This window comes from Canis lupus, chromosome 11 (genome assembly GCF_011100685.1).
Source record: "Canis lupus familiaris isolate Mischka breed German Shepherd chromosome 11, alternate assembly UU_Cfam_GSD_1.0, whole genome shotgun sequence".
Lineage (NCBI taxonomy): Eukaryota > Metazoa > Chordata > Mammalia > Carnivora > Canidae > Canis > Canis lupus.
Window position 1 is genome coordinate 58698511 of NC_049232.1, and position 27966 is coordinate 58726476.

Genomic DNA, 27966 nt, shown 5'->3' on the forward strand with positions numbered 1-27966 from the left:
TTTCTCATTGCAAATTCTGCTCTGGTGCACATACACTTATATATACACATCTATGCACACATATAAAACGTATGTATATACCATATACTTCTCATGCACACATATATCACATATACATACATTATATTATACAGAACATATATGCACATGTTTGTATATATGTGCATATATAAAATGAGAAATATGTATATGCATTTTACTATACTACATTAATTTTTTTTAGCAAATACACATGACATGGAACATTGTGAAAATTTAAGGTGTACAATGTGTTACTTTGATACATTTATATATTGTAATGATTGCCATCATAGTGATATTTATCACAGTACAGAGTGACACTACAATATTGTTATCTATATTATTATACTGTGCATTAGATCTCTATGGCTTATTTACTGCTTGTTGCAAGTTTGCACCCTCTGAAAACATCAATTTTATTCCCTCTACCTCTCATTCCCTGGTAACCACCATTTTACTGTCTGTTGTTTACAAGTTTGATTTTTTTCAGATCCCACATATAAGTGATATCATTCAGTACTTGTGTTTCTCTGTCTGACTTATCTCAATTAGCACAATATGCTCAAGGTCATTATTTTCTGATTCTCTTTCACTTTTTCCTCTAGCATATCCACACAGCTGTTCTTACCATTTGGAGGGGGGGAAGTAGATTAGATTTCTGTGCTTTCCTTTCAAGGTCTTAATATCTCACTCTCAATATGTGCTTGCTAAGAAGAAGCTTTGCCCTCTTCTTATCCTTTATGATTCTGACCCGATATACAGAGTTTAGTTCTGTTTACTTCCTCAAGGAGGCCTACTTTGATTGTGTCCTTCCCTTCCCAGTTGGTCGGGTTCCTGTTAATACATTGGCATAACATTCTATTCATCAGCATAACATTTATATCAGAGTTGTGGTTATTTAATGTCTGGTTCCTCTGCTAAAATGAAAGTTCTCTGAGGGCAGGGCTAGGGATCGGACTTGTCTGTTGCTATAATCCCAGTCTTTGTCTCAGTGGCAGATATATGGTGATATATACATATTTATGGAATGGTGGGATGAATGAATTGCCTGCCATTCTCGTTTTAAAAAATAATTCCTACGTTTAAAGTCATTAGTCAATATGAGTAGGCATTTAAAATAGTTTTCCCTATAATTGCTGTAGAGAACAGGCTAGTTATGGTACTCAATGGCTGAAAGCATTTCAACAACTCTTGCCCATGGGGAGCTATAATTTCACCTTATGATATCATAAACCACTCAAGGATTTCATGTAGTTACCAGAACCTTGAGCTAAAATTATAACCCTGAAAGCCCCTGCTGCCTATTAGTCATTTGGTACATGACACAAAGCAAAATGTATTGTGCATTCTTGGACTTCAGATTGGCTCTTAGTACACTGGCTGTTTGATTGCATTTTTTGACCTGCAAAATATTCAGCTTTCTGAAAGTTTAAACCATCCAAAAACTCAAGGTAATTCACAGTACTTGATCTATATCAAACAGTAAATAAATGTATTATGAATTTCTTATTTGCTCTGATCATTGTTTTCCTCAAATTACATTCCTGAAATGCTGACCAAACTTTGGGGGCTACCCTTGTACACTTAATAAGTTTTTGAATATAGTTTATATGAGGCAGCACATTGTATTGAAATCATGATGGATCTGAACTTAGGAAGCGTGGGTTTAAGTAGCAGCTTGAACTTTGGAAAAAAAATCACTTAATCACTTAACTCTTCTTAGCCTCTGTCTTTATCTCTATTAAATAAATGCCTTTTCTGCTGCAGAGATGTAGGGGCAAAACTGAGGTGCCAGACTGAAGCATCTGGGAGGCTATGGAGTGCTTTACAAATGGTATGTGTCACTTTTGTTGGTCATATTAGAGAAGCATAATGGTTATTTTCTAAAAGCATGTAAAAGTGAAAAGAAAATCGCTGGATCAGGATAAAATCTTGAATTTCCTATATGTAATATTTGCTCTTCTTTTAGTACTCTGTTGTAGATAAGAACTTGTGCAAGAGCATGCCTACGATAACGTGATGTGAATACAGGGACAGCGCCTTTCATTCCTCCAGATGCGCTGGAAACGATGGTTTGTCAAGTGATTCACAAGATGTGAAGAGTGGGGTGAGAAATGGGTTAATCACAGTTCAAAGGAGAAGCTGATAAACTGGTTACTATCTCCATAGAGGAAAGAACAAGAGTAAAAAGGCTTAAGATGCAATACAGAGAACTTTTTTGCATTGACAGCAGACTGGGGACAGAGACCAGGGAGTTTTTTCTGAAATTCTTCAGATGATGGACTGGTGTGTTGCTGGTTTGGCTAGAGGCACCAAGTAGTGTAAATCAGTTTGGTGGTGAGGCAGGTAGACAGTGAAGAACAAAACCGTATAGGCCCATCATCCAAGATGTTTACCAGCTGGACTGAAATTGTAACTGGCAGCCTGAGGCTCTGAGTCAAAACATCCCCCAGATGTTGGGAGAGGACCAGAGCTAGAAATCACTAGAAACTTGAAATTAACATGACAGTAATTATAAGACAGATGCAGATTTGGTCCTGGAACATGTCACTGACTGGAATTGCAAGGTAAGAGTGGGGCCAGCAGCAAAGTGCCAGATGCTGGGTCACGTGGGAAGTGGCCAACAGTGATGTTTCTCCCATCGTACTATGGAAATGAGACACCCAGGGATCTCATGAAAATACAGATTCTGGTTCAGCAGGACTGAGTAAGGGCCTGAGGTTCTACATTTCTAACAAGCCCCTGGAGATGCTGGTCCTTGGGCCTCACTTCTGAGGGGAAAAGACATAGACAGGCCATATTAAATTCTCCCTGAATGAGAATGGGATTGGTTTCTGAGCCCGTGGGGGGAAGGTAAAGAAGAGGTCTGTGTCTGAGTATGAGGCAAAAGTGGCCTCAGCTCTAAGAAGTTGAGAGTGAGGAGGAACTGAATCTTGGCAGCAAGCTAGACTGGCTGCCTCTCTTCTGGACCCTTCCACAGATTTGATGGTTTGTGTCTTCTCCCTAAAATTGATCAAATGGTCCAATGGTATATATTTCCCTTGCTCTCTAGGTAAGTAGAATTATCTAGTCTAAATTAATAACCCATACAGGAAACTAACAGAGGTATCACCTCTTTCAGGGAACATTTGTCTTATCTTGAAATAAATGCAGTATTATATAGGAGCCACCAGGAGGAAAATTTCCTATTGGGAGAATTTCAGGACCCGTGCCAAGAAGAAAGAGATGCCCTCGATATCATTGTATTCTAGTGCTGAGCAACCCTCGTACAAGGGTGCCAATTTAGTAAAACTAAAAATTTTAATAGCATGTTTTCACAGACTTTTATTGTATAGGATTATTTTGCATAATCTACATTTTAAAAACTTGACTATATATCCCATTTTTTCCTTAACAGTAACATATTTCACTGAAAGAATGTGCCCTACTTTAGCCAATCTCCTCTTAATGACTAGAGATTCTTTCTAGACTTTCAACACTACAAACAATATTTTGATAAATAGAGACTGATTTAGTCTCTCTTTTCTCTGAATAAAATTGATGAGTTGAGTGGTGCTGAAGGTAGAGTGGGGTAATAGTTTGAGGGATTTCCCAGACATTAATTAGCACCAGGGTTCAAACATGAATATTACAGCTCCTTTTGAACACCCCTAACTGCAGCCAAGAGAAGAGAGGCTGCCATTTCTCAGGAGTGGTGGTGGGGGAGCAGGGTGGCATCTGAGGCTGAGGCTGTGACAGTGTGCCACGGTGGTGCTGGGGGGAAGACACGATGTGGATAAATAAGTCATCCTTAGTTTTTGAAGTACCCAGAAAGCCATATTCCTGCTGCAACACGTCTCTGGGTAGGGCATTAGTGATGATGGTGATGAGGGTGGAGTGAGAGTAAATCCTCCCTGGATCTGTGGGTCTCTTACTTCTTCATCCCGTATGAACCGTGTGCACAAATTCAAATGCCCTGGCCTCAGCAGCAGTCTCTGCCTGTGAATGGCCTTTGTGTGTGAGCAGCTTTCCCAGGTTAAGTCCAGGGGTGGGGAAAGGTCTACTTATAATACATCAGGGCTGGGGGTGACAGGGGGGGCACCTGGGTGGCTCAGTTGGTTCAGCATCTGACTTTGGCTCAACTCATGATCTTGGGGTCCTGGGATCGGGCTCCACATCGAGCTCCCCTTACTCAGTGGGGAGTCTGATTGCCCCTCTTCCTCTCCTACTGCCCTTCCATCTCCCACTCATGCTCTCTCTCTCTTTCAAATAAATAAAATCTTAAAAAAAAAAACATCATGTTGGGAAGAACATTCTTACTGCATATGAAAATGAAACACTGAGTAGGAATAATCAGTCAGATTTTGTTGGGTATGAATCCTGCCTCTACTATTAATTAGCTAAATGGCCTTGGACATGCTAGCTAATTTCTTTTAGCCCTGTTTCCTCATCTGTATGGATGCAGTAAAATTTAAATGAGAAAAATTCATGTAAAGCAGTTAGCACAGTCCCTGGAACATGGCTGGTATCCAACAAATATTGTTATCATTATTATTTATTGATGCTATTTTCAGTTTCTGTCCCTGAAACTCTATCAGAAGTCTTATTATAATGCTAATACATACATACGTAAGAAGGTTCATATGTATGACCCTCAGGATTGATCATCATGTTAAACATGTAAATCACGGGGGATACATCTATTTATATGCCTACATTCACTTAATATTCTTATTTGCCAATAGAGCCACCTCCATTAATTTTATATCTTTAGATTATGCATGGAAAAAAAAGTGCCAGTTCAAGTATAATTTAAGGAAACGTCAATAAGCCTTGTTTTGGTTGGCACTGCTTGAATTTTCTATCATTTGGCATTTTTTAAGGTAGCAGCTTCCTAATAAAATGCCATGATAAATTCTTGAGTTTGAAAAAATTAATGGATTCTGATAAAACATCTTTCTGAATTCAAGTATAAATAACATCATATATATTATGTATACATTAGATATTATATACACATTATATACACCTATATAATATATACACATGTACATTGTATGCACTGTATATATACTATATATACCTATATATATATTTACATATATGTATCTTTGTAGTTGGCTGGAGTAGGCTTGTACGCAGTTGCAGTTGGGGAAAGCAAGCCCTAACTTGGCTGAATTTCCCAGAATGAACTCACAATGAAGCTGAGCTCACAGTTAAGCTTCCTGACATGTCACTAGATAGAGACACAGGGTGGTTAGCTCATGCTAGCTCCTGATCTGATTAAGGATCAAAATGTGAAGTTGAGGCTACATCATAAAAATCCAATATTCACCTTAATTCACACTGTTTGTGGAGCTACAGTATGTATTTTAGACATAAAAGAAGCCTCTTCGGGGTTTGTCTGCAACTTCTTCAGGTACAGAGATATTTATTGAACGTGAAAATGAGATTCTTCACAGAGCTAACCTTCAAACCTAAGTTGCACCGAACATTTACCTATCCAACACTGGGACTTTGTCCTTTGTATCACCCTACATTGTCTCCTACTGGGGATTTCCTTCTATCCCTTCCCTAGCATCTAATATGAGAGTGGTGTGAATGCTTGTGAGATCAAGCAGAGGTGGCCAAGATGTGTCCAGGAGGACAGAGGCAGAAGGTGGGAGCCTCTCTCACTTGCAGTTGGAGGGCGTAGCTGTGAGATTTTCACATTATGTCCAAGAATGGCTTGGAGTAATTTAGCTCTCCCTAATTATTAATGCGTATGTCCCTTGAACATTTATTAACTTTTAAATTATAAATATTCGTGTACAAACACACAGTTGAGAGACATGTGTACTGATCATAGTTTATAATTATATAAGATGTGGATATTTATAGATATCCTATAATACATTTATTGGTACAGAAAGTATGCTTAAAGCTAGTGCTTGCTAAGCAGGTTAAAAATGTAAACAAAGTTATAAGTCAATTTTCTTCTAATTTAAGAGAAAGGTTTGCAAAAATTTGGCACAGTCTCTGTATTCAAATGAAGGAAGTGATCTTAGACATTCATTAATGCAAATCCAGCAGGGTGTCTAATTGCTAACACTTTGCCGCTTTAGTGTGAATTACTGTATCTACTTGAAAGTCATAAAACTGCAGTTATTTAAAAAAATTCTAAAAGACTCCATCTCAAAAATATTTTGGAAGTAGATGAGGAAGTAAACCAATCACATGCTCATTTGTTCATTTTTCCATTTACCAATGTGAAATAGCACAATCTTTTTGGTTTTCCAAAATTTTTTCAATTGAACAACAGTCAGGAAGGGAAGGGAAATATCCAGTTGTCCAACTCCCAATAGGTGTCAGGTGCTGTGTGTTTGATCTTTACTGCAGCACTAAATGTTTCTAACCCAACTCCACAATCTGCTGCCAGGGAACCCAGAACCACCCAGGTTGGGGCAGCATTATCAGTCTCATGCTCTCATTCAAGGAAATCTACAACTCTGATCCTTGGCTCCACTATGGGCATCATAGTCCTAGGTTTTCTTTGCTCTGATGATCTGATTGTACCAAACTCATGGCTCAAAGAGTCCAGATCACTCTTTGGATATAATTTGGAACTCATCTGGGTATATTCTCCAATTGCAAGTGAAAGGATTCCTATCTTCTACCTCTATTCTACTGGACACATGTTGATCACCTCTGCTTGGCCTCATGGCAAATCCATAATTTACAGAACACTTACCTACATGAGTGGTTGCTATATGCTTAGGCTCTAGGGATACAGGTCTTTTATTTTATATAGATCTGGTGTCCAGTCCCATGGAGTTTATAATTTAAATATAATTTAAATAAATATAATTTAAACATAATTAAGTACATCAAACTTAGATCTGTCCAAAACCAGAATTTTGTTCCTTGTATCATAGAGTACATTGCCGCTTACTGCGGCTTTCCTTCTATATGTTCCTTAGCAGCTAGTAGTAGAATGGTTTTAAATGGTCATTTTAAATGATGCTTTTGAGTCAAAAGCATGGATTTCAAAGTAATCCCTATAGGAGACTATAGCCCTATTCCAATGATGCCACTATTTTTCATTCATTTATTAATCAAACAACATTTACTGAATATTTACTGTTTACCCAACACTGTGAGATTCTAGTGGTGAGCAGGACACAGTGGGACAATTAACAAGTAAACAAATAGATGATATGACAATTTCAGATTGTTCTAACTCCTATGAATAAACTGAGTGGGAATGAAAATTTGCTTCTGAAAGTTTCTGTAGAAAGCACAACATCTTAAAATGTAAACGTTTTACTATGGGAGGGCTACTCATTGAGGAACTCAACCTGCCTGGACTTGAAAGTTTGCCGACAGCTGCACTGCATGTGGAGCCTACACTGCTGTTGTGACTACTGTCTCTTATCTAAATTATTCTGATTCTTACTTGGTTTATTATGAACTTCCTCATCACATCAATATTCCATGAACACTGTAGAAAATATGGAGTGGAAATGAAATAAATATCTCCTGTAATAACACTGCTCAGATACCAGTGCTGTTAATACTGTGCTATATTTCCTTCTAGGTCTTTCTCCTTTCTCCTTCTCCTTATCCAGTATATAGCTTTTATCCCAGCTTTTCACTTCCTCTTATATTTTGATTTTTGATATTTAATTAAAACATTTTTATTATAACTTTTTAGTTGCAGTATGGTTTGACATATATTATTATACTAGTTTCAGGTGTACGATTTTTTTTGACATTCTAAAAGCTTTTCAAAATCATCTCTATTGGCTACATTTTTATAGTACATAGGAATATTATAATGCATTAATTGTGTTATTGTTGGATATTTACATGGTTTCTAATTTTTTGTTATTCTGAGTAAGCAATGAATCTTTGTAATAAATTATTGTTCATATATTAAGTTACTTCATTTGCATAGATTCCTAGAAGTAGAAGTCAAGGGTGAAAGGGCCTAACCCCCTTCAAGGGTCTTGACAGAAATGGCCAAATTGATTTATGAACTATTTTACCAACCTACCCTCCCAATAGCAGTAATGCTGGTGTCAGTCTTAACGTACTTCGACCAAGATTGAGAATCAGTAAAAGATTCCTAATATGACAGGTAAAATACAATCTCATTACTGTTTCAATTAGCATTTCTTTGATTATAAGATTTAACTTTTTTTCTTTAATTTGGTCAATTTTATTTCTTTTTTTGAATTGCTCTGAATATTCTTCATTTATTACCTGATTTTGACATTACTTAATGTATACCTTGCTCTCTTCCTGAAAAGATTTAAGGCAGCAGCTTAAAGGTCAAGCAGAATACAAGACAGCATAAATTAAAATACATTGAAGCAGAAAAAAAACCCCAAATGAACCCAGGAATGATGTTTCTTAAAATGCAAACTGCAACGAAAATAAATCTGCTGTTAGTAGGCAAGAAATTTGCCTCCAAGCTCTCTAGGAGTTAGCTCAGAAAGAGAATCTTGCCATTTACCGAGTTCACAGTGATGAGAGAGAAATAATTGTTCAAAATACATGGAATTAATATTAGTGTTAAAATCTGACAAGAGTTTTAAATATTCTTATTTTCTGCCCTCTAGTTGTCAGACACAATGCAAGTTGCTTTACTTGGATTATTTTAATTTCCATGACTACTCAGTGGGAGTGGATAATATGTTAATATCATTTACAACAGTGCCTGGCATATGGGAGTGGTCAATGAGTACTAGATTTTCTGCTATTATTACTAATATTAAGTATCTCAATATCTAGAAGAATAAACGCCTTGAATCTTCTTTTTCTTAGATTAAATTTAATATATATATATATATATATATATATATATATATATATAAAATTTTAGGAGATACAGCAACAATCATACAAGTCAACAAAAAAGTCCATTGGTATTTTCATTGGAATTGCTTTATATCTATTAAGTAACCAAGAGGAAACTTACCATCTTTAAAAATCCAGTCTTCCAATTCAGTAATATGGTGGTTTGCTTATTTGTTTATAATTGATTAAAACAGTCTTTTTGAGCTATAATTCACATACCATACAATTCACCCATTTAGAGTGTATAATTCAATAGTTTTTAGTATGTGCAAGATACACAGAACCATTAGCACATTCAAATTTTTTTATCCAAACCATTTTTGTTCTGTACATTAGAAAGTGTTTTATTGCAATTCTCATGGAGAACACTTCCCTGATCTATTAAGAGTTTTTGCTGCCCAAGTGAAAGGGATGTGTCTCCCATCATGTCTTCTATTTGGAAATACACAGAGCCCATGGGAAGTGTAGCTTTTCTCAGACAATAAAATTTCTTAGATTTTTCTTCTTTTGAGAAATTTTCTCTCTAGAATGTCCTTTACCTTATTACTTGTCCTACTCTCCTCCCCCTTTCTCTGGCTTTCCAATCTCTCATAGCTCATGATGGAGTGGTCATGACTGCAGTCCTCTTCCTCTAGTCTTGGGGCTTCTGCACAGCCTGCCATGTCACTCTGAGGTGCTCTTCTCCTAACACCCCCTAACACGCCTGTCAGCTCATTTCCATTCTTCAGATCTCAGCCAGACTGGAGACCTTCTCTGATTCTCCATTGGATCAAGTCTCCTGTGAGGCTCTCAGATTCTCTTGAATTTTCTTCTACAGTAACATACCATGATTTAAATCATTAACTGAGTCATGTGCTCCTTTCATTAGTGTCTTTCTTTCCCACTAAACCGCATGTTACAAGGGCAGTGTCTGTTTTCTCACTGCTAAATTCCTGGCCACCTAGCATGGTGCCTGGAACTGAAGCTGCTGTTACTGGATGAATTAAAGAAGGAACGAGTGAATGGTTTGGTGTAGCTCAGTTTTCTTCCTTCTCACTTCCAACATCATGTTTGGTCTTGTCTGCCGTGGAGTTCTGGTACCCCCTCCTTTGTTCAAGGCCAGCCTTTATTGCATGAATTCACACATTATATGAAGATCAATAAAGCTGGCTTTTATTATTTTGGGAAACGCTTATCATACCCTACCAGGGCTACGAGAGTGTCCTTTACTTTAATACTTCTGGTTAAAGTTTGCTCTTGCCTTCACAGCAAGCCTATTTAATTTTTAATATTTACTTGAATGTTCACCAGGATTGTTTTTCTAAAGCAGCACCATCCTTTGCCTGTACAAAAATGACACCAGCCTTGTGTTCTCTATATGAAGCTGACTTTTTTTTATTATTAGACCCACAGAGATAAAGGGGGCATTTTATGTGAGAAGCTGGAAGAACACTAGAAGATCCATTGTAATCAGTAGATAGCTAATTTCAAATGCTCTTGTGTCCTTTCACCTGGGCCATTTCAACTCTGAGGGGAGGTGGGGCTTTATTTCTTAGTGTATTTGTGCTTTATGAAGAAATTTTCTCATCTTGTCTTATATCTCTGCAGATCGAATGTCAATGGCTAGAAGGTTCTAAGAATGCCTATGTCTACACATTAGATTACAGACTCAGATGAAGACTTTGCTGGATAAAAATAATACTGCAGTTTCTATCCACCTGTCAGTCATCCCAAAGTGCTAAGAGGAAATGGCTTTGGATGAGGCAATGGGTGCTTGCTTCCATCTGTCTACTTTACCCTATTTTTTGCATTGCCTATAATGAATAGTGCTAGTTTTATGTCAGGAAAATACCCATCTAAGCTCTATTAAATATATCACTCATAAATTCTTGCTTTCATGGTCTCATGCTTCAAGAGCCCACCCGCTTTGAAGCATGGAGCTTGCTTCCCAGTAGAGTCAGTGGGAGGTTGGGAAAAGCTGCATATATTACTTTTAGTGTAAAATAAATTATTCTGGCGAAAATAGTTAAGTGAGGATAGAATCATCCTCTTGAATTTCATTTGCACAGCAATCCAGTCCCTCTTCCTTGGGGTTAGCTATAGGAGCAGCCAGCAACAAGATGATTTCTTCCCTCTGACCCTCGTCAGTAAGAGAAAGAAGTATTCCAATCTGCCTTGGCTCCTGAAACATGTAGTGAATCATAAACTGGTCTGCCCCGCACAGCATTTTGCTTTTAATTTTATTTGATTCAAAGTAGTTAGTTGAAGCCAGTGAATTTCAATTCTGAAATGGTAATAAAATACTCACGCTCTTAAATTTTATTAATTGTGATAAATATATAGCCAGCATGCTAAACAATTATGATCAAGATGAAATATGGTGCTATTACATTCACTCTAAGTTATTTAATATCATGGTTACAAATACTTATGTGGCTCAATTTACTGATGGGCTGTGTATAAATACAGATCACAAATCTCACTTTTTAGGTAGGTTGATAGGTTTTCATCCAAACACATTTTCCCACAGGAATATTTTAGAAGTGGTGTTTGGATTCCAAGACTGATATTAAAAAAAAAAAAAAAAGCTGTAGCCCAAATTTTGGGCTAGAAATAGAAACCATTTCCAAAAAACCCCCACTATTATTATAATTGAAAATATTATATGTAACAGAAAAGTAGTTTTAAGGAAAGAGGAGATGGAAATCTGAGGAGTCCCTTTTTCAGATCCAGGGGCTTAGATGACGTCTAAGAGCTGAAGACATCTATTCCCAGGAGCACATTTCTTCATAAGCTGCTTCTAGAAAAGTCTGAGAGGTGTAATTCTCAAAGTTTTCAGGCACAGTCGTAATGGGTAGGCATGGGGAGATTAACCGGAGGTAGCTAAAGAAAAGTTAGAGAAGGCAGGTGTTCAAGAGCATTAATGTAGAGGCACAAGGAAATTTGCCTGAGGTGAGTTAACTGAGCTGTGAGGACTGTAACTGGGATGAGAATTGGCAGCGTGGCATAATGGGGGGTGTCCTAATACCTAGCATGTGAGGAGCACAGAAGGAAATGAAAAGAAATAAGACACACAGGGAGTCGGGGGTGCAGGAATCTTCAGAGTGTGACCAATAGGCTATTATGTCACCTTTCATTCAGATTTAGGGGATTTTCACCTTACAGCAGACAAACAAATGTCCCAAGAAAACTACAGACATCTGTGATTTCCACATAAGTGATATGTTTTCCCTATTCTGAATTAAAATGCCATCAAAAGAATTTGAGAGGAGTTTGGAAAAAAGACTAGGAAAAAGCAAACCATATAAAACCCAGTTTCATCAGACATAAAACACACACACACACACGCACGCATGTGTGTGCTCACTAACAACTCTCAGTTTGGACTGGGCATTGATCGGCTTTTGTCCTCTCTGATAACTGCTGGAAAGAAGCTAGAACACGGCAGACAGGATAATACCAATCTTCACTTCAAAAAAGTAAAAATCCAAACTATAGAAAGAGGGGCACTCAAGGGTCAGTGTGACTTTGTTATAGGGCAACTTTATCTCCTTGTTCTCCACCTTGTCTCTCCACAAATCCTGTCCTCCAACACCATGGGGCTCTTTGTGCCTGCTGCTCTCTTTCAGACAGCAATTCTTTTCTGTACCACCTTCTCCCTTGGGGTCTCATACTCTTCTGAGGACTTTAATACACAGGATCACCTCTCTGGTCAGGAGTCCCACCAGCTTCAGTCTCACTCCTGAACTCTGGCTTCCAAATGCCTGCTAGATCTCACCTGGATGTCCAAAACAAGATTTTAAGATGCTACGTGTGAAACTGAACTGACCACTCCATATTCTTTTTTTTTTTTTTAATTTATTTTTTATTGGTGTTCAATTTACTAACATACAGAATAACCCCCAGTGCCCGTCACCCATTCACTCCCACCCCCCGCCCTCCTCCCCTTCTACCACCCCTAGTTCGTTTCCCAGAGTTAGCAGTCTTTACGTTCTGTCTCCCTTTCTGATATTTCCCACACATTTCTTCTCCCTTCCCTTATATTCCCTTTCACTATTATTTATATTCCCCAAATGAATGAGAACATATAATGTTTGTCCTTCTCCGACTGACTTACTTCACTCAGCATAATACCCTCCAGTTCCATCCACGTTGAAGCAAATGGTGGGTATTTGTCATTTCTAATAGCTGCCACTCCATATTCTATTCCATAAACTGCCTTCTCTCCTTCCTTGAATGGTCCCAGCATCTCAGATACTCAGGCCTGTGACTCTGAAGATGACTTTTGGTTGCCTCTCACGTTGAGTTAATCACCAAATCCTATACAGACTTGATCACCACCCTATATCTTGCATCTGTCTTCTTTCTATTGGTGACTATAGCTATAACTTCTCTGCATCTTTCTCTTCTAATCTTGTTTACATGCTGCTCCCACGGCAACCACCCTAAATGGATACTGTTCCACTCTGCTCTTCCATTGTTCAAGAATGTCTGTGGATCTCTACTGTCAGATGGAGTTCACTAGTCTTAGCTTGATGTCAAAGATCTGATATCACAACTGAACTTAATTTGCAGGCGTGGATCTCCCCTCCTTCCCTTCATGTAACATATGCTATGGCTAAATTGAACTCCCCAAGATATCCCGACTACACCATACACTTTTCCCCTCAAAGTAGTTCATTCTGTTCCTTGGCTTGGAATGACCACTCCTCTTCCCCTGACACATGTGTCATTTCCAAGTGTTCTTCAAGAATAGGCACACATTTTTATCTTGTTAATTAAGCTTTCCCTTAATGTATTAAGTGGAAGGTGATGGCCCTTTCCTTTAACTTTGACAGTATTTCATGTTTCTGAACTCCAGCATGTTTACAACTTTCAGAGTTGTTTTCTCCTCTCCTGGACTTATTTACCTCTCAATTTCTCTCCATCATTCAGTGTAAGAAAAAAGATACAGTCCTCTAAAGAATTTAGCATGGGTAGGACAGAAAAGTATGCATGTGAGTAACTGCAATACACTTAAGGATGAAAGTTGAGTGACTGAAAGGGTATGAACATTATCTTAATCATCTCTCTCTCGGAGAGGGTGACGACACTCCATCATTTGCATAATGCCACATCTCTGGATGAAAATGTAACAATTCTGTCACCAACATTATTTGTCCAAAGCCCAGATGTCAAGTATTGCTTAGTCAAATGATCTGGGTATCTTTATATGACAAAAACCTATATGTGAGAGACTTTACCATAGAACAATACTGGGGAAGAAATATACATTTGGGGGAGAACTATAGTGGAAATTCATTTATTATCTCAAATTGAAAGTCTTTTATTTTTTAAAAAAGATCTTATTTATTCGAGAGAGAGCACAAGCAGGGGGAGCAGGAGATGAAGAGGGAGAAGTAGACTCCCTGCCAGTGCAGGGCTCAATTCCAGGATCCTGAGATCATGACCTGAGCTGAAACCAGAATCTTAACTGACTGAACCACCCAGGCACTCCAAATTTAATGTATTTTAGATACTTGTCCCACTTCATTAAGAACGTACTAGCTATAACACAAAGTTGACTTTGTCTAGTTCTGCTCACTTTCTCTTGTGGGTGGGGTGAGGTTGATAAAAACTTCACCTTTTATTCTGGTGGAATCAGACATTGAATGGCTGTCTTGTTTTGTTTAAAGAAACTATTTTACTGCCGTGTGCCATCTATCTTTATGATTTTCTATTTAATCCCCTAAAATAATCATTGCCACTGGTTTCTCACATATAGCATCCATGAGTTAATTTTGACAATCTTTGGTTTTGATTAATGAAGCTCTAGTAGGGATTGTGTTCACCTTTTTACATTAGATAATGGTCTGGAATCTTCACAACAGGCACATGTTAGATTGTTTTTTGTACTAGATTGGATTGAATGGTTTTCACTTTGAATTCCTAATTTAAGCATCACATTGCAAGATTCATGTAACATATCTGGGTAAGCCGCTAACAAGGCAGTGAACCTTTGGGAGATCTACAGCCCAACTTAGGCAAAAAATAAACAGCAGCTGCTAATACCACTGCAAAGCATGAATGCAAAAGCATGATTAAAATCTCTCTTTAGGGTGATACATTTATTTATGCTACAGACTTGGTGTTCATTGGATTCCAGCTCATAACCTGAAGCCCTGAATGTGCATTAAAAGGCAACGTAATTCCTTGCCTAATCAGTAAGCCATTGTTTGCTGAACTGTTTCCTGAGGTTCATGTCACTTACCAGGAGGTTTGCAGTGTATGGGTCAAGTTTCTCATGTTCCTTTTCTTGCAGAACAGACCTTATATCTTAATCCAAACTGTTTATGAGAGTCTCTAAAGGCACCACCAGCCCTCTGGGCCACTTCATCATTTGATAAAGATAGTTGCAAATATCCTGTGTGTTGATGCTCTATGAAATTAATTTTATTTAATTTTATTTTTTAAAAAAAGATTTTATTTATTTATTCATGAGAGACACACAGAGAGAAAGAGGCAGAGACACAGGCAGAGGGAAAAGCAGGCTCCATGCAGGGAGCCTGATGTGGGACTCGATCCTGGGTCTCCAGGATCACACCCTGGGCTGAAGGCAGCACTAAACCTCTGGGCCACCCGGGCTGCCCTGAAATTATTTTTAAATGTTTAATAGAAATTTATAGTAAAGTTTTAATACCTTGAGACTTGGTATGAAAGGGGGTATTTGGAAAGACATAATGAGTGTTTCCCAATTTGAAATGCTCAGCTGAGCTGAGCTCAAGTTGCTTAAACACAGCGTGTCCCTTTAAAGGCACACTTGTGGGATCCCTGGGTGGCGCAGAGGTTTAGCGCCTACCTTTGGCCCAGGGCGTGATCCTGGAAACCCGGGATTGAGTCCCACGTCGGGCTCCCGGTGCATGGAGCCTGCTTCTCCCTCTGCCTCTGTCTCTGCCTCTCTCTCTCTCTCTCTGTGACTATCATAAAAAAAACAAAAAAACAAAACAAAAAAAACACCATAAAGGCACACTTGTTTGTGAACAGAGTGGAGTATGTCCACTGAATTGCAACTTCCTCTGATCTCTCCTAGGTAGGTTGTATGCATTGGAACATACTTCTGCTCTGGATCTGAATTCTGTTCCCCATCAGGACTGTAGTACTCTTGGGCCTTAGTCCAATTTCCTTGAGCCTCAACAACCACCTCCTCCCTACTCTCACCAGATTGGACTAGGTTCTCCATACCCCTAGTCTCTGGAAGGCGTCCTGTTTTAATTCAGACAGAACACACACATGGCTGTCCTTACTCGAGTATCACCACAGCTTTGCCTGTATACCTGAACTCTACCCATCTCCTCCCATCTACCCTTGCGGTCAAAAGTCTAGGATACCAAAGGCAGCCTAGAATAGACATACTTTGTTTGAATGTCCTTGGACATTATAATATGACTGTTGGTACGAAACCCTCAGCCAAGGTGGCCAGCTGTATGGCTTTCCTTACTGTGAAAAAGACACTCTGTTTTTAGCTAAGCCTGCCATCTCAGTTAGTTCAGTACTCTTTGTTCTATGCCGATTGAGTTCTCTAGCATTTGACTTTGGATGTTTATGATAAAATGTTAGTTCTTTCCATTTTATTATTTTTTAACGGCAAAAAAAAAAGATTCTTTACAATTTAAATGTGGATTCTATTATTTATTTCCATTATTTCCCAAGAGAAGTAATCCATCAGTTTTTGAAGTCTGCTTTGGGTGAAAATACTTTGTACGTCTATTCCTTGATGGCCATCCTGTCAGATTCACAAATAACACAACTAATAGATGTTCCTACCAGAAAAACCTTCTTTAGAAAAAACACCCTCTAAAGCCCCTCACTCTTTTTGTTTCATTCAATAAAACAATAAAGTATTTTATTTAGCTATTAGTCTGTAGATATGGCTGAGAGAATACTGTGTTAGATGAAAGAACATAGACATCCTATAGTGTAAGACCCGATATATGCAGTTACAATGGACAAGAAAGAAAGCTAGAATAAAAAGAAGCATTACCTTAGGATCATGTATTCCAGAAAGCTCTTCGTAGATCTTCTCACCTACCATGACAGCAGCCAAGTTCGCGGTGTATGTAGAAAGGCAAAACATACAGAAAATGGCCCAAAGGTTCATTAGAAACCTGCCAGTCCAGCATTTTGGAGGTTTGATGGCTGCTGTTCTACCAAACAAGAGGGCATAACAGACATTCAAGGCTGAAGAGAAGGAGAAGACTTTACTTCTATTTCGCCCCTTAGGAGTCATACCAAAAGGGCTCTTCCATTCGTACAGAGTCAGGAAGATGGCAGTGATGTGCAGAGCCACGAAAATCCCCAGCCACATTGTCCAGTGGAGTGGCCACATGAAGGCTCCAATGGGAGCTGCTGTGTCTCGGGTCCTCACTAAGATGCCCAAGCTGGTGGAAAAGAAAGGACTGGTGAAATCTATTACCTGGCTTCGTGCAGTATTGATGCTGAAGGAAGTGACTGCCAGGTGGGCCGACCCACTCAGGAGATCACCCACCAGCCCAGTCCAGTGCCCATTTTTCCAGGCTCCATACTTGCCATCCCCAACAATATAGAGGTCAAAGTCAAAGTTCATGTCTTCCGCTAGCTTTTCCAGCAGATCAATGCAATATCCATAGCAGCACTTCTTGAATTTGATGGGCACTGTATCATTACTGCTATGAAGGCTGTTAAAAAGGCTGTCCAACACAGAGGAGTCGTTAGTCATGGGGTTTAGACAGAGTTGGCCAGCAGGGCACAAGCCTTCATCATCTACCTCCCGTGTAAAGACAAATGGATGCTCAATCAGGGTAACCACCCTCAAGTGTAGTTTACTTGGGTATTGGAAGTGGGTTTTGTGCCTCTGGGCCTGCTCTGGCCATATTCCATAGTCCATGACAATCTTGCCCCCTTGCCATCTGCCCAAACGGGTCCACATTGGCTTTCCCATGGGGTCATGTTGCAGATTCCAGATGAAAAAGTTGTTTTCTGAGCTGATGATAGTGGAACCTTTTACTCTGATGGAGCCACTGATGCCTCTGAAAGTGGTGTTGGCTAGAAACCTGGCAAAGAGGAGCAAAGGCAAAAAGTAAGGAAGAGAGGTGAGACCAAAGACAGGAAGCAGTGCTCAGGTTTGCTTCTCTGCCTTAACAAAAAGAAATTCTAATTTTTTTTTTTAAAAAAAGGGCATTGCCTATAATTTCCTCAGGAATTAATAACCTGGACTCTTTCTAAGAGTCTTATTTCATTGAGCAAATGAGATCTCACCCTTAGGTTCTCACATCTGGGCTAGGTATGAGACTCTTGGTCTTACTCCAAATCTCTTTATTCCTAGTTAAGGGAGGTGTTAATTGTTTCCTGTTGTAAACTATTAATTACATATATTTTCACAACTTTCTAAACTATGGAGGTTCTCAGCATCTTTAACATGCTTCATTTCTAACTGTTCACTCTATTCAATTGCAATGAAATCAGCTCAATAAATACTGTTTTTGGTGCAAGGAAGGAGTTTTTTTTTTTTTTTTTTTAAGATTTTATGTGTTTATTTGACAGAGAGAGAGAGAGAGAACACAAGTAAGGGGAGCAGCTGAAGGAGAGGGAGAAGCAGGCTCTCCACTGAGCAGGGAGCCTGACATGGGGCTCGATCTCAGGACCCTGAGATTATGACGGGAGAGAAAGGTAGATGCTTAACCGACTAAGCCACCCAGGTGCCCCTTAAGCGATTAATTTTAATAAGTATGCCTATCCTTTTATAATTGCTTAAAAATTGGACTCATAATTCCAGAAAGTATCCAAATCTTACTTTCAACGTTTTTCTTTTCACAGTGGAAAGAATCAACACATCTGTCCTCATAAGACTAGTCAAAGCATGTTGGATATCATCCATGGAACACAGAAAATGATGAGAAATAGACTTGCAGATCTCAGGATAGCCTCAGGCTACCCTCCCTCTAAGTCATTAGAGAAAAACAATTGACTCTGGCTGTGGAGAGAGCTTCTTTGCCCAAGTCAAAGAAAGGAAAATTGCCAACTGAATGATATACTGATTCCTAACCAAGTGAACCAGGCACTGTCAAGTATATGTTCTGATTTCTTCTGATTTGGACAAGGCAGGAAAGCGCTTGGTCAGTGTCTGGGAAGATAAGGCAATACGAGATAACATACAAACTTGCAGTATTTTTCATACTCTTAATTATGGCCTATATCCAAAGAAAAGCCTGACTTTGACATCAGACCTCTCTGTTTGGATTTTGGTCCAGCCTCCTTCATTGGCTGGCTTTTTGGTGCCAGAGCACTTAGCATTGTCTTTGGTTTTGTCTTCAGCAAAATGGGGAAAATAATACGCCCTCCATTACAAGGGCTGGAAATAATGCATGTAAAATATATACCATAGCTTTTGACATAGAACAAATGTTGCAGATATAGTACCTATTATTCAGTGTCATTTGGTGGGGAATGACTACATGGGAAAGTTTCCAGAAGGAACTGGCCATACAGAAAACTCTGGAAACAGAGATGAGAGCCTCCTTGGAATGGCAAGGGGCCATGCATGTGATGGTCCAGATGGAAACTTTCCCATGTAGTCATTCCCCAGCAGTCACTCAAGTTTTTTTCAATCAAGGCTGTCCCCAGATCACTTTTCCCTTATCTGTAACAGAACTTTTCTAGTTGGAGACACAAAGTACTACAACATGGGAAAGTCAGAGGGTACTCAAGACACATTTTAAATGAGAAGGAATTTCAATGAAATGTGGAATGTAGCATAGAAGTTTTTTTTTTTTTTTTTGAGGAATTAGATGATGCAAATCTAGGCTCTCAGCAAAACACATTCATCCATTGCCTGCCATCAACATGACTCAGTAATTTACAAATACCAATACAAGTAGTAAGAAGTTATGCTGCCATAGAAGGGACACAGAAAAATCAGAAAGTATGAAGAATGTACTAATTTTCATTAGAGATATAAATGTAAATCACATTTGAAGATGCTCCTATTACTAAATGCAACGAAACTGTTCATTTTGGTAGATTGCATGTAATGGTGATTATGCATGTTAGCACTCCCCAGTGGGACTCTCTACCACTTAAAATGAATTTTATTTTGCAACAAGTAATGAAGTCTCAGTTATCTTAGATTTTAAAACAGTTGTATCCTTCTTTAGAGAAGTAGGAAACCAAATTATTAAAGTATACAGATTAATCAACTGATAATTATCTAGGTACTATAAAGGAAGAGTGACAATTGTTTTTCTAATGAGCAGTCTACTGTTTGATGTGTTTGATGTATTTATCTCCACTCCCCCTGCCCCCTCCCTCCAACACACACACACTGACATAGCCTAGGGAACAAAATGGTTTGTAGTAAATAGGTTAATTTCATTTGGTCAATTTGGTGATCAGTAAAGTAAAGTAAGAGTTGTATATAGAGAAGCCCTTCACTATTTTAAGAATATTTGGGGAATTTTTATAGATTTTTAGCTGGATGGACCCTTGAAGGACTACCACTGAAAAAATATACACTTAAATCATCTCAGAAAAGAAATCTTGCAGTGATTACATAACTTCTTCATTCCAGGAAAACTAATTCCTCATTATTGATGTTCAATAACCTCCAAGATGGTGGTGACTGAAGGACAATGCTCATTTGTCTCTGAGCCATTCATTTGTCACAGAAAGGCAAATCTACCAGGATCTAAAGGTCTTCAATTTTCCCAGACCAGAAAACCCAGTGGTTGTTTCACTATGCAATTGGCACCAAGAAATTGGGTCTCAGATTATTTCTGTCTATTTTATTTTCAGTTTTCCAGAGAGGATAAGTTAAAATAATCTCATTGAGGGATGTGTGGGTAGCTCAGTGGTTGATCCTGGGCTGAGGTCATGATCCTGGGGTTCTGGGATCAAGTTCTGCGCCAGGCTCCTGAAAGGGAGCTTGCTTCTCCCTCTGCCTAGGTCTCTGCCTCTCTCTGTGTGTCTCTCACGAATAAATAAATAAAATCTTAAAAAAAACCTCATTGATAACTTTGGTTATAGTCATTCTCACTATGTATTCTTTGGAATATGATGACAGTCCATAAGCAAAGTTTAAATGCCCACGGAGTAAATGGCTGAAATCTTCCTTTTGCTTTAATCAGTTTCTACCATGTTCCTTTTTATCCTGCCTGGATTCTTTTTGGATGAACAAGAAAATGAAAAATCAGGAATACTTTTACTCACAAGAGAAACTGATGCAAATATGGTTCTTAACATGAGAGTTACAGAGATGAAAGACACACTCATTGTTCTCGGGGACCTTAAGTCTTCCAATGGAGAGAAAGAAAAGCAAGTAGGCATTTCTAAACCAATATAATGAGTGTCACAATAGAGGTAAATTTGGGTGCCACTGGGACAAGACCAAGGCCTCCTGCACATTTCACTGCAGACATGGCGGGGAAGGCTTCAGAGAGGAGGGGTGCCAGAGTTGACTCTGTTATGAAAGAATAGTTAGCCAGGAAGAGAAGCTGAGGACCGATCCTATTAACCCAGGGAGATGTGTGTGCAAAAGCCAGACACAGAGTACAAAATGATGCGTGGTGAGAAATAAAGCTAAAGACAGAAGTGGGAAATGAATTTCAAAAGGTCTGAGGTTATGATGAAGGTAATAGGGAGCCACTGAGGGGATTTCATCTGGGGAAGAACATGACCAGATTCGATTTTAAAAAGGTTTTTCCCCTTGTTAGCTATATAGAAAATGGTTTGGAAGGAGGAAAGGGGTGAGCACACTTTCATATGTGAAGAATAATGCTCCTTCCCTCTTTTTCTTGCTTCTCTCTCTGCCTGTTTCATAAGGGGCTTAAGGTGGCAAGAGCTAAGGTAATAGCAGTATAAGTGGAGAAAAGATGGCATAATCAGGAGATATATAGTCTTCAAAAAGAAAAGTAGTGATTTTAAGGCACCAAATGCACAGGGTTGCACTTACTCCACAAACCACATGAAAGATGTGTGAAACTCAGCTTGATGGAAGGTCACATAAATAAGTGCTGGAGTATTTAGTTGAATATCAGCTCAGTGTAAGCCCATATAACAACGTGGGTATAAAAAAGGAGAAAAGCAATCTTAAAATTTTTTTTTAATTTATTTTTTATTGGTGTTCAATTTACTAACATATAGAATAACCCCCAGTGCCTTCACAAAAATTTTTAATAGAAATTTAGAGCCTGGGTCACAGGGACCAATAATATCACCACACTCTGTGTTGATCACACTACTGCTCTAGCCTAGAAATGAATTCTAAATAAACCTTCCAGCTTCAGGAATGTTATGAAGAAAGGTAGGGAGGGGGAAAGTATAACAAGGGGTAGGAAGCACAAAAATTCGATTGGAGAGCAGGGTAGAAAAATACGAGAAAATAATATAAGAAAAGCAGATTGCAACTAGGCTGGAGAGACTTTACACGTCCATTTTATGAGATTGGATTTTTTTTTTAGTAGGAAAAGGGGAACCGTGAAGATTTTTGAGCAGAGTAATGATATAAGCAGAGGTCTGCATTAGTAATATTGATCTGGAAACAGGTAACCTGTGTACATAGGAAGAGATGGTGACCAGGAGACCACTTAGAAGAATATTACAATAGCTTTGTCATGTATGGTAAGGGCTTGGATCTTGTGCTGAGTAAGCGCCCACTTTAGCACTGTGCCTTTCCTGTCAAATGTTTAACAAAGCAGTCAGGTATCTGTGTTTTTTTTTATCAGCAAACCTCCCAAGATACCACTCTGCTCAAAAGAATGAAGCTCATTAGTTAATTTGCATTGAGGTAACTTATCACTTTAGTAAAAGCTCCCAATTATCTCACTAATTAAGAATATATGTTGATTTGTATAGGAGCCAAGATAAAATGTATACTTTGCAAATTAAAATGTAAAAATTGTTTTTGAGACAGTTCACAGTATAAGCAAGATGAGTATTTAATACATTTAAGATACATTTTAATAGCCTCACTTGCACACAAAACTTGACTTGCTGATTCAAGGATTTTCTTATTCATTTAAACAAATGAGCAAAGGTGGTAAAAAACAAAAAAAAACAAAAAACCACAACACGTCACCCATTCAATCATTGATTCATTCAACAGTCCTGTGTGCCAGGCACTATGAGAAGTGCTAGGGGATATAGTAGTGAACAAAACAGGCACAAATCTTTGCAGCTTATATATTACTGAAGGAGACAAAATGAATGTGCTAAATAGGTAGTATGTATGGGATATGAGAGCTGCTAGGTGCAAAGGAGGAAAAATAAAGCAGAATAAAGAGATAAAATGTGTCTGGGGTGGCAGTAGTAGTGTGAAATTTTAAATTAGAGAGGCCAGCAAAGAAGGAGATATTTGAGTAAAGAGCAGAAGAAAGGGAAGCGGCTAACCAGAAGGGGGAGATGTAGGTAGAGTACTCCCTGTAGAGGAAGGACCAAGTCCAGCTTTCTTAAAGTGAGGGCGTTTCTACTGCTGGAGGGACACCTATGGGAGTGAGGGGCATAAGAGTTTAAGATAAAGTCAGAGAAGGGACACCTGGGTGGCCCAGTGGTTGAGCGTCTGCCTTTGGCTCAGGTCATGATCCTGGGGTCCTGGGATGGAGTCCCACATCGGGTTCCGTGCAGGGAGCCTGCTTCTCGCTATGTCTCTACCTCTCTCTGTGTGTGTGTCTCTCATGAGTAAGTAAATAAAATCTTAAAAAAAAGTCAGAGAAAATTCATACATAGTGGGAGGTGGGGAAATAGCATGTTGTGGGTCATTATGAGGACTCTGTTTCTTCTCTGCATGAGATGGAAAGCCGTGGGTGGCTTTTGAGCAGGGAAGCAATATGACATGACTTACATTTTAACAGGATCACTACAGTGCTGTGTTAAGAATGAACTGAAAAAAGAGCAGCAGCAGCAGACCAGTTAGGGGGCTGTTTCCAACACCCAGATGAAAGGGTGAGGATGGTTTAGCCTGAGGTGGTAGCAGTGAAGGTTGGATCTTGATATATGTTGAAACTGGAAATGACAGGATTTGCTCAGATATGGTTGCCAGGAAAAGGTGACACAAGGATGACACCAAAGTTTTTGCCCCAGCAGGTGGAGTCATGGAGTTGCCACTGAGATCAAGAAAACTGTAGGAGAGTCAGGTTTGAGGTGGGTGAGAATGACCAGTTCAATGTGCTCGGGTTAAGTTGGAGATAACTTACAGAAATTGAAATGCAGATGTCAAGTAGGTAGTTGGAGATCATCTGGAGCTTAGGAATGGAACTATGAAATTGGAAGCCATCCCTCTAGATGTGGTATTTAAGGAGACCAAAAGAGATCCCAAGATGAGTAACAGTAGATGAGAAGACCCAGGAGTAAATCTGAGCACTCTGACATTAAATGTGGTGCCTGAGGAAGAACTAGCAAAGGGAACTGAGAAGTTAGCCAGAGAGGTAAGAGAAGAACAGCCTGCGTTGGGTTCTAGAAGCCAAGTAAAAAAGATATTGCAAGGAGGGACAGTGATCAACTGTGTCAAATACTTCTATATTCCTTAATCAGAGGATGTTAGCTGCAGTGTTTATCTTAATTTACCTAATTACATTATTCATGTACTATTTTTACTTTTTAAAAAACCTTGGTCTAGGGACACCTGGTGGCTTGGTGGTTGAGCTCCTCCTTTCGGCCCCGAGTGTGGTCCTGGAGTCCCAGGATCGAGTCCCTCATTGGGCTCCCTGCATGGAGCCTGCTTCTCCCTCTGCCTGTGTCCCTGCCTCTCTCTGTGTCTCTCATGAATGAATAAATAAAATCTTAAAAAAAAAAAAAAAACTTGATCTAAAATTTACTGAGGTTAAATAAAGTTAGCAGGAGTGCTACAAATGATGTTGTTATGTTCTTAACCAATTTTAAGATCTGTTGTCCCTGTTTTTTCTTCTTATTTGGCATATAGTTTTACTAGTATTATGTTTTTTCTATTTATTATAAATCTGTACCTTTTCTTACCTTTGAATATTTCTGTAGTAATCCATTGTTTCCAGTCTTCCTTTTGACCACAGAGGAACTGAACCATTGTTTATAAACATCATCATCCTCCCGTGTCTTCTTCGGTGCCCAGTTGTTTACAGGTCAGATTTTTATTTCTATTTTGATCTTTTTTTTCACTCAGCTTTGTATATCTACTTCTCTCATTTGTTTTTTATTTCTTTTTAGATTGCCCTCTTACCTTTTTTTTTTTCTGCTACCATTGCCTTCCATTAATCTTATTTGTACACAGGCATATCTATTTTGCTCTGTAAAGCCATAAAATTTATTTTCCCCTTTGGGAACTTTCTTTTGTATCATTAAAAAAATCTGTGTTCTCATTGTCTTATATCTTGAAAAATGAGCTGAATTTCTTTTCCTCTGATCATCTCATCACATTTAATATTCCCCCCCTGAGGAAGGGGAGACTTGTTCATCCTCCATAAAGCTCTATAAAATTTTTTAGACTGTGAAAACTTAATTTTGAATTCTTGCCTTTGCCTATATTATTGTTAGTGACATTCTCTCCAACTTCCCTCCCAGCAGCACCACCTAATCCTTATCAGCTTGACTTGCTCCTATGCAGTGAATCTAAATATTTATTTCTTGGTCATTTTTAATTTAGCTCTAGAGCTACTAACTACAGCAAAAGCTCAATAAAGCCCTCTTAGTACGAGACAAAGGAATATCCTTAAAGTTTCTCATTCTCCTTTTCATGGGGTAGGGGTTGGGGGTTGGAGAGGAGAGTTGGGAAGAGACCTGCTAATGTTCAGAAATCCCATCTTTTCTTCACATGATTCATTATCTATAATCATGTAATGAATCGCCAGTCAAAACTCACAGCCTCCAAAGTTCTACACTTTTACATTTGTGACAAGCTCATATTCATAGGTTTTTTTTTTTTTTTTTCCTGCTTTTTATCACTGGAGAGCCCCAATCTATTCTGTCTTTGGATAGTCTTATCTTTTAGAACTTACACCCAGTCCTGATCTTTTACAACCACTGTAGATATTTAGTTGTCTGAATTATTAGCTATTTATATTTTATGTTTGTATTTTAATCTATGTGTGTGATTTTTCTTAACTCTTCAAGACTTTTCCCTTAATGCCGCTTATTCTCTAAATTGTCCTCATTTTGTGTCTCTTCCCCAGGCTCTAGAATTCTTCCCCTTCCTCTCTAGGTTTCTTACAGTTTCTGATATATAGGTTAACCCATGGTTATCTCATTATTTTTTTTTTTGCTCTTTTCTCTTATTTTTCTGAATTTTCTTTTCTTCCTCTCTTTTCCTGTTGGTGGACTTTGTGTAACAGAATCACCAATATCCTGTCTTGTCTTGAATCAGCTCTTGACCATCTCTAGCTAATGTGATTATTTTTGTTATTGTTGCCACTCTAGTAGGCACTTTCCCACTCCTGAAATCTGTTTACTTCCCTTTATTCTTTTCATGTCTCTTTTGCCATCTCTCTCTCTCTCTCTCTCTCTCTCTTTTAAATAGCTCTGGAGACCCTTTGCCTATTTGTATGACCAGCTGCTATTAGTTCAGCTTTCATTTTGTGGCCTCTTTCATTGCAGCAGACCCCTGCCTGATGACATGAATTTGCCACCTGAGCCACAGAGCTTACCCATGGTCTAATTCTGTCAGAGGACATTGCTTTCTTTGGTTTTGTTCTCTGTGTATGGGATAGCTCTCCAAAATAAATATTAAATATAGATGATTTCTTGAGCTCCATGTGCAATGATGCCTTCGCCCTCCTTTCTAATCGTTTCTAGTAAACAATTCTAATCGTTTTCAGTAATCCTAACCTGCAAGTATTTGGCAGATGATCACCTACATCTTTGACTTTGAACCATAAGTCTATAGTGTGGATTTTGACATTCCTCACATTCCTAGAGCAGTCTCTTCCACAAGAGTGGCTGGTAGGAATAAACAAACTCTCTTTACCCACTGCTCTGCTTTCTAACACTGCAGGCTGTCAAGCTGAAAGAGACTGTAGCGTGCATCGAAGCACCTACAGAGTACTGAGCCATCTTTGAATCTGAGGCATGACACAGTGCTTGGCCAGAGTTTCTGCCCAGTGATGTTTATGGGGTAAATGCAATCAAAGGCATGTCTTCTGCTCAGTTCAGACATGTATCACTTAAAGAGCTCTTCATCACTTTACCAGAAGAATGGGGCTCAGTCAGGCAGGAAGTATTTGCATCTGCAATTTACAAATTGTTCAAAGCATTAAAATTCTCGTATATTGGGCAGCCCCGGTGGGCTCAGCGGTTTAGCGCCGCCTTCAGCCCAGGGCATGATCCTGGAGACACAGGATCGAGTCCCACATCAGGCTCCCTGCATGGACCCTGCTTCTCTCTCTGCCTGTGTCTCTGCCTCTCTCTCTCTCTGTGTCTCTCATGAATAAATAAATAAAATCTTTAATAAAATAAAATTCTCATATATTTTCCCCTCAAATAATGGGGAGTAACAAAATTAGAAATTAGGTTTAAAAAAAAAAGAAATTAGGTTGATAGGAAACCTCTCTGATGATAAGGAATTTAATAGGAATCAGAAACTGCTAAATTTCTCAATCCTCAGAGCAGAGGGCCCCATGTATTTTGATCACTGATCACATCAGCTCCAAAACTCATCTTTTAAAACAAATTTCTATCAGTTAAAGGACAAGAGCAATTTAATAATATGTCAAATATACCTATGTACAAACATATGAATCATCTGGGTCTATGCTTTGCCAACATCAGCAAAACTCAGTTACTTATAAGCGAAACTGTATCATGGAAGGACAGCTCCTGTCCTTGTTAACTTTTTTTCCCAAGAGGAGAAAAATAGCCTATGTGATTGTGTTAATATACTTTTTGGGGACACCTGGGTGCCTCAGTGGTTGAGTGTCTGGCTTTGGCTCAGGTCATGATCCCAAGCGTCCTGGGACAGAGTCCCACATCAGACTCCCCACAGGGAACCTACTTCTCCCTCCGCCTGTGTCTCTGCCTCTCTCTCTGTGTCTCTCATGAATAAATAAATGAAATCTTTAAAATATATATACCTTTTGGTCTGTGTTACTATTGGTGTGAATAATACACACCAAAATATCAGACACATGGGGATGTCTGGGTGGCTCAGCGGTTGAGCGTCTGCCTTCAGCTCAGGGC

General features: G+C 38.9%; 1 protein-coding gene and 1 long non-coding RNA gene across 3 annotated transcripts in view; one reads left to right on the plus strand and one right to left on the minus strand.

Annotated features, from left to right (window-relative positions):
- GRIN3A (glutamate ionotropic receptor NMDA type subunit 3A) overlaps positions 1–27966 on the minus strand; it is a 150482-nt gene that overhangs the window by 70660 nt on the left and 51856 nt on the right. For both annotated transcript variants that reach the window (XM_038552981.1, XM_038552983.1), the window contains exon 3: positions 16841–17888. In XM_038552981.1, coding sequence (XP_038408909.1) covers positions 16841–17888 — 1048 coding nt within the window. The remainder of the gene's footprint in view (positions 1–16840; positions 17889–27966) is intronic.
- Positions 1291–3252, plus strand: LOC111098110. The gene is made up of 4 exons (XR_005367068.1): positions 1291–1472; positions 1789–1855; positions 1991–2128; positions 3143–3252. It is a non-coding gene; the product is annotated as an uncharacterized LOC111098110 (long non-coding RNA).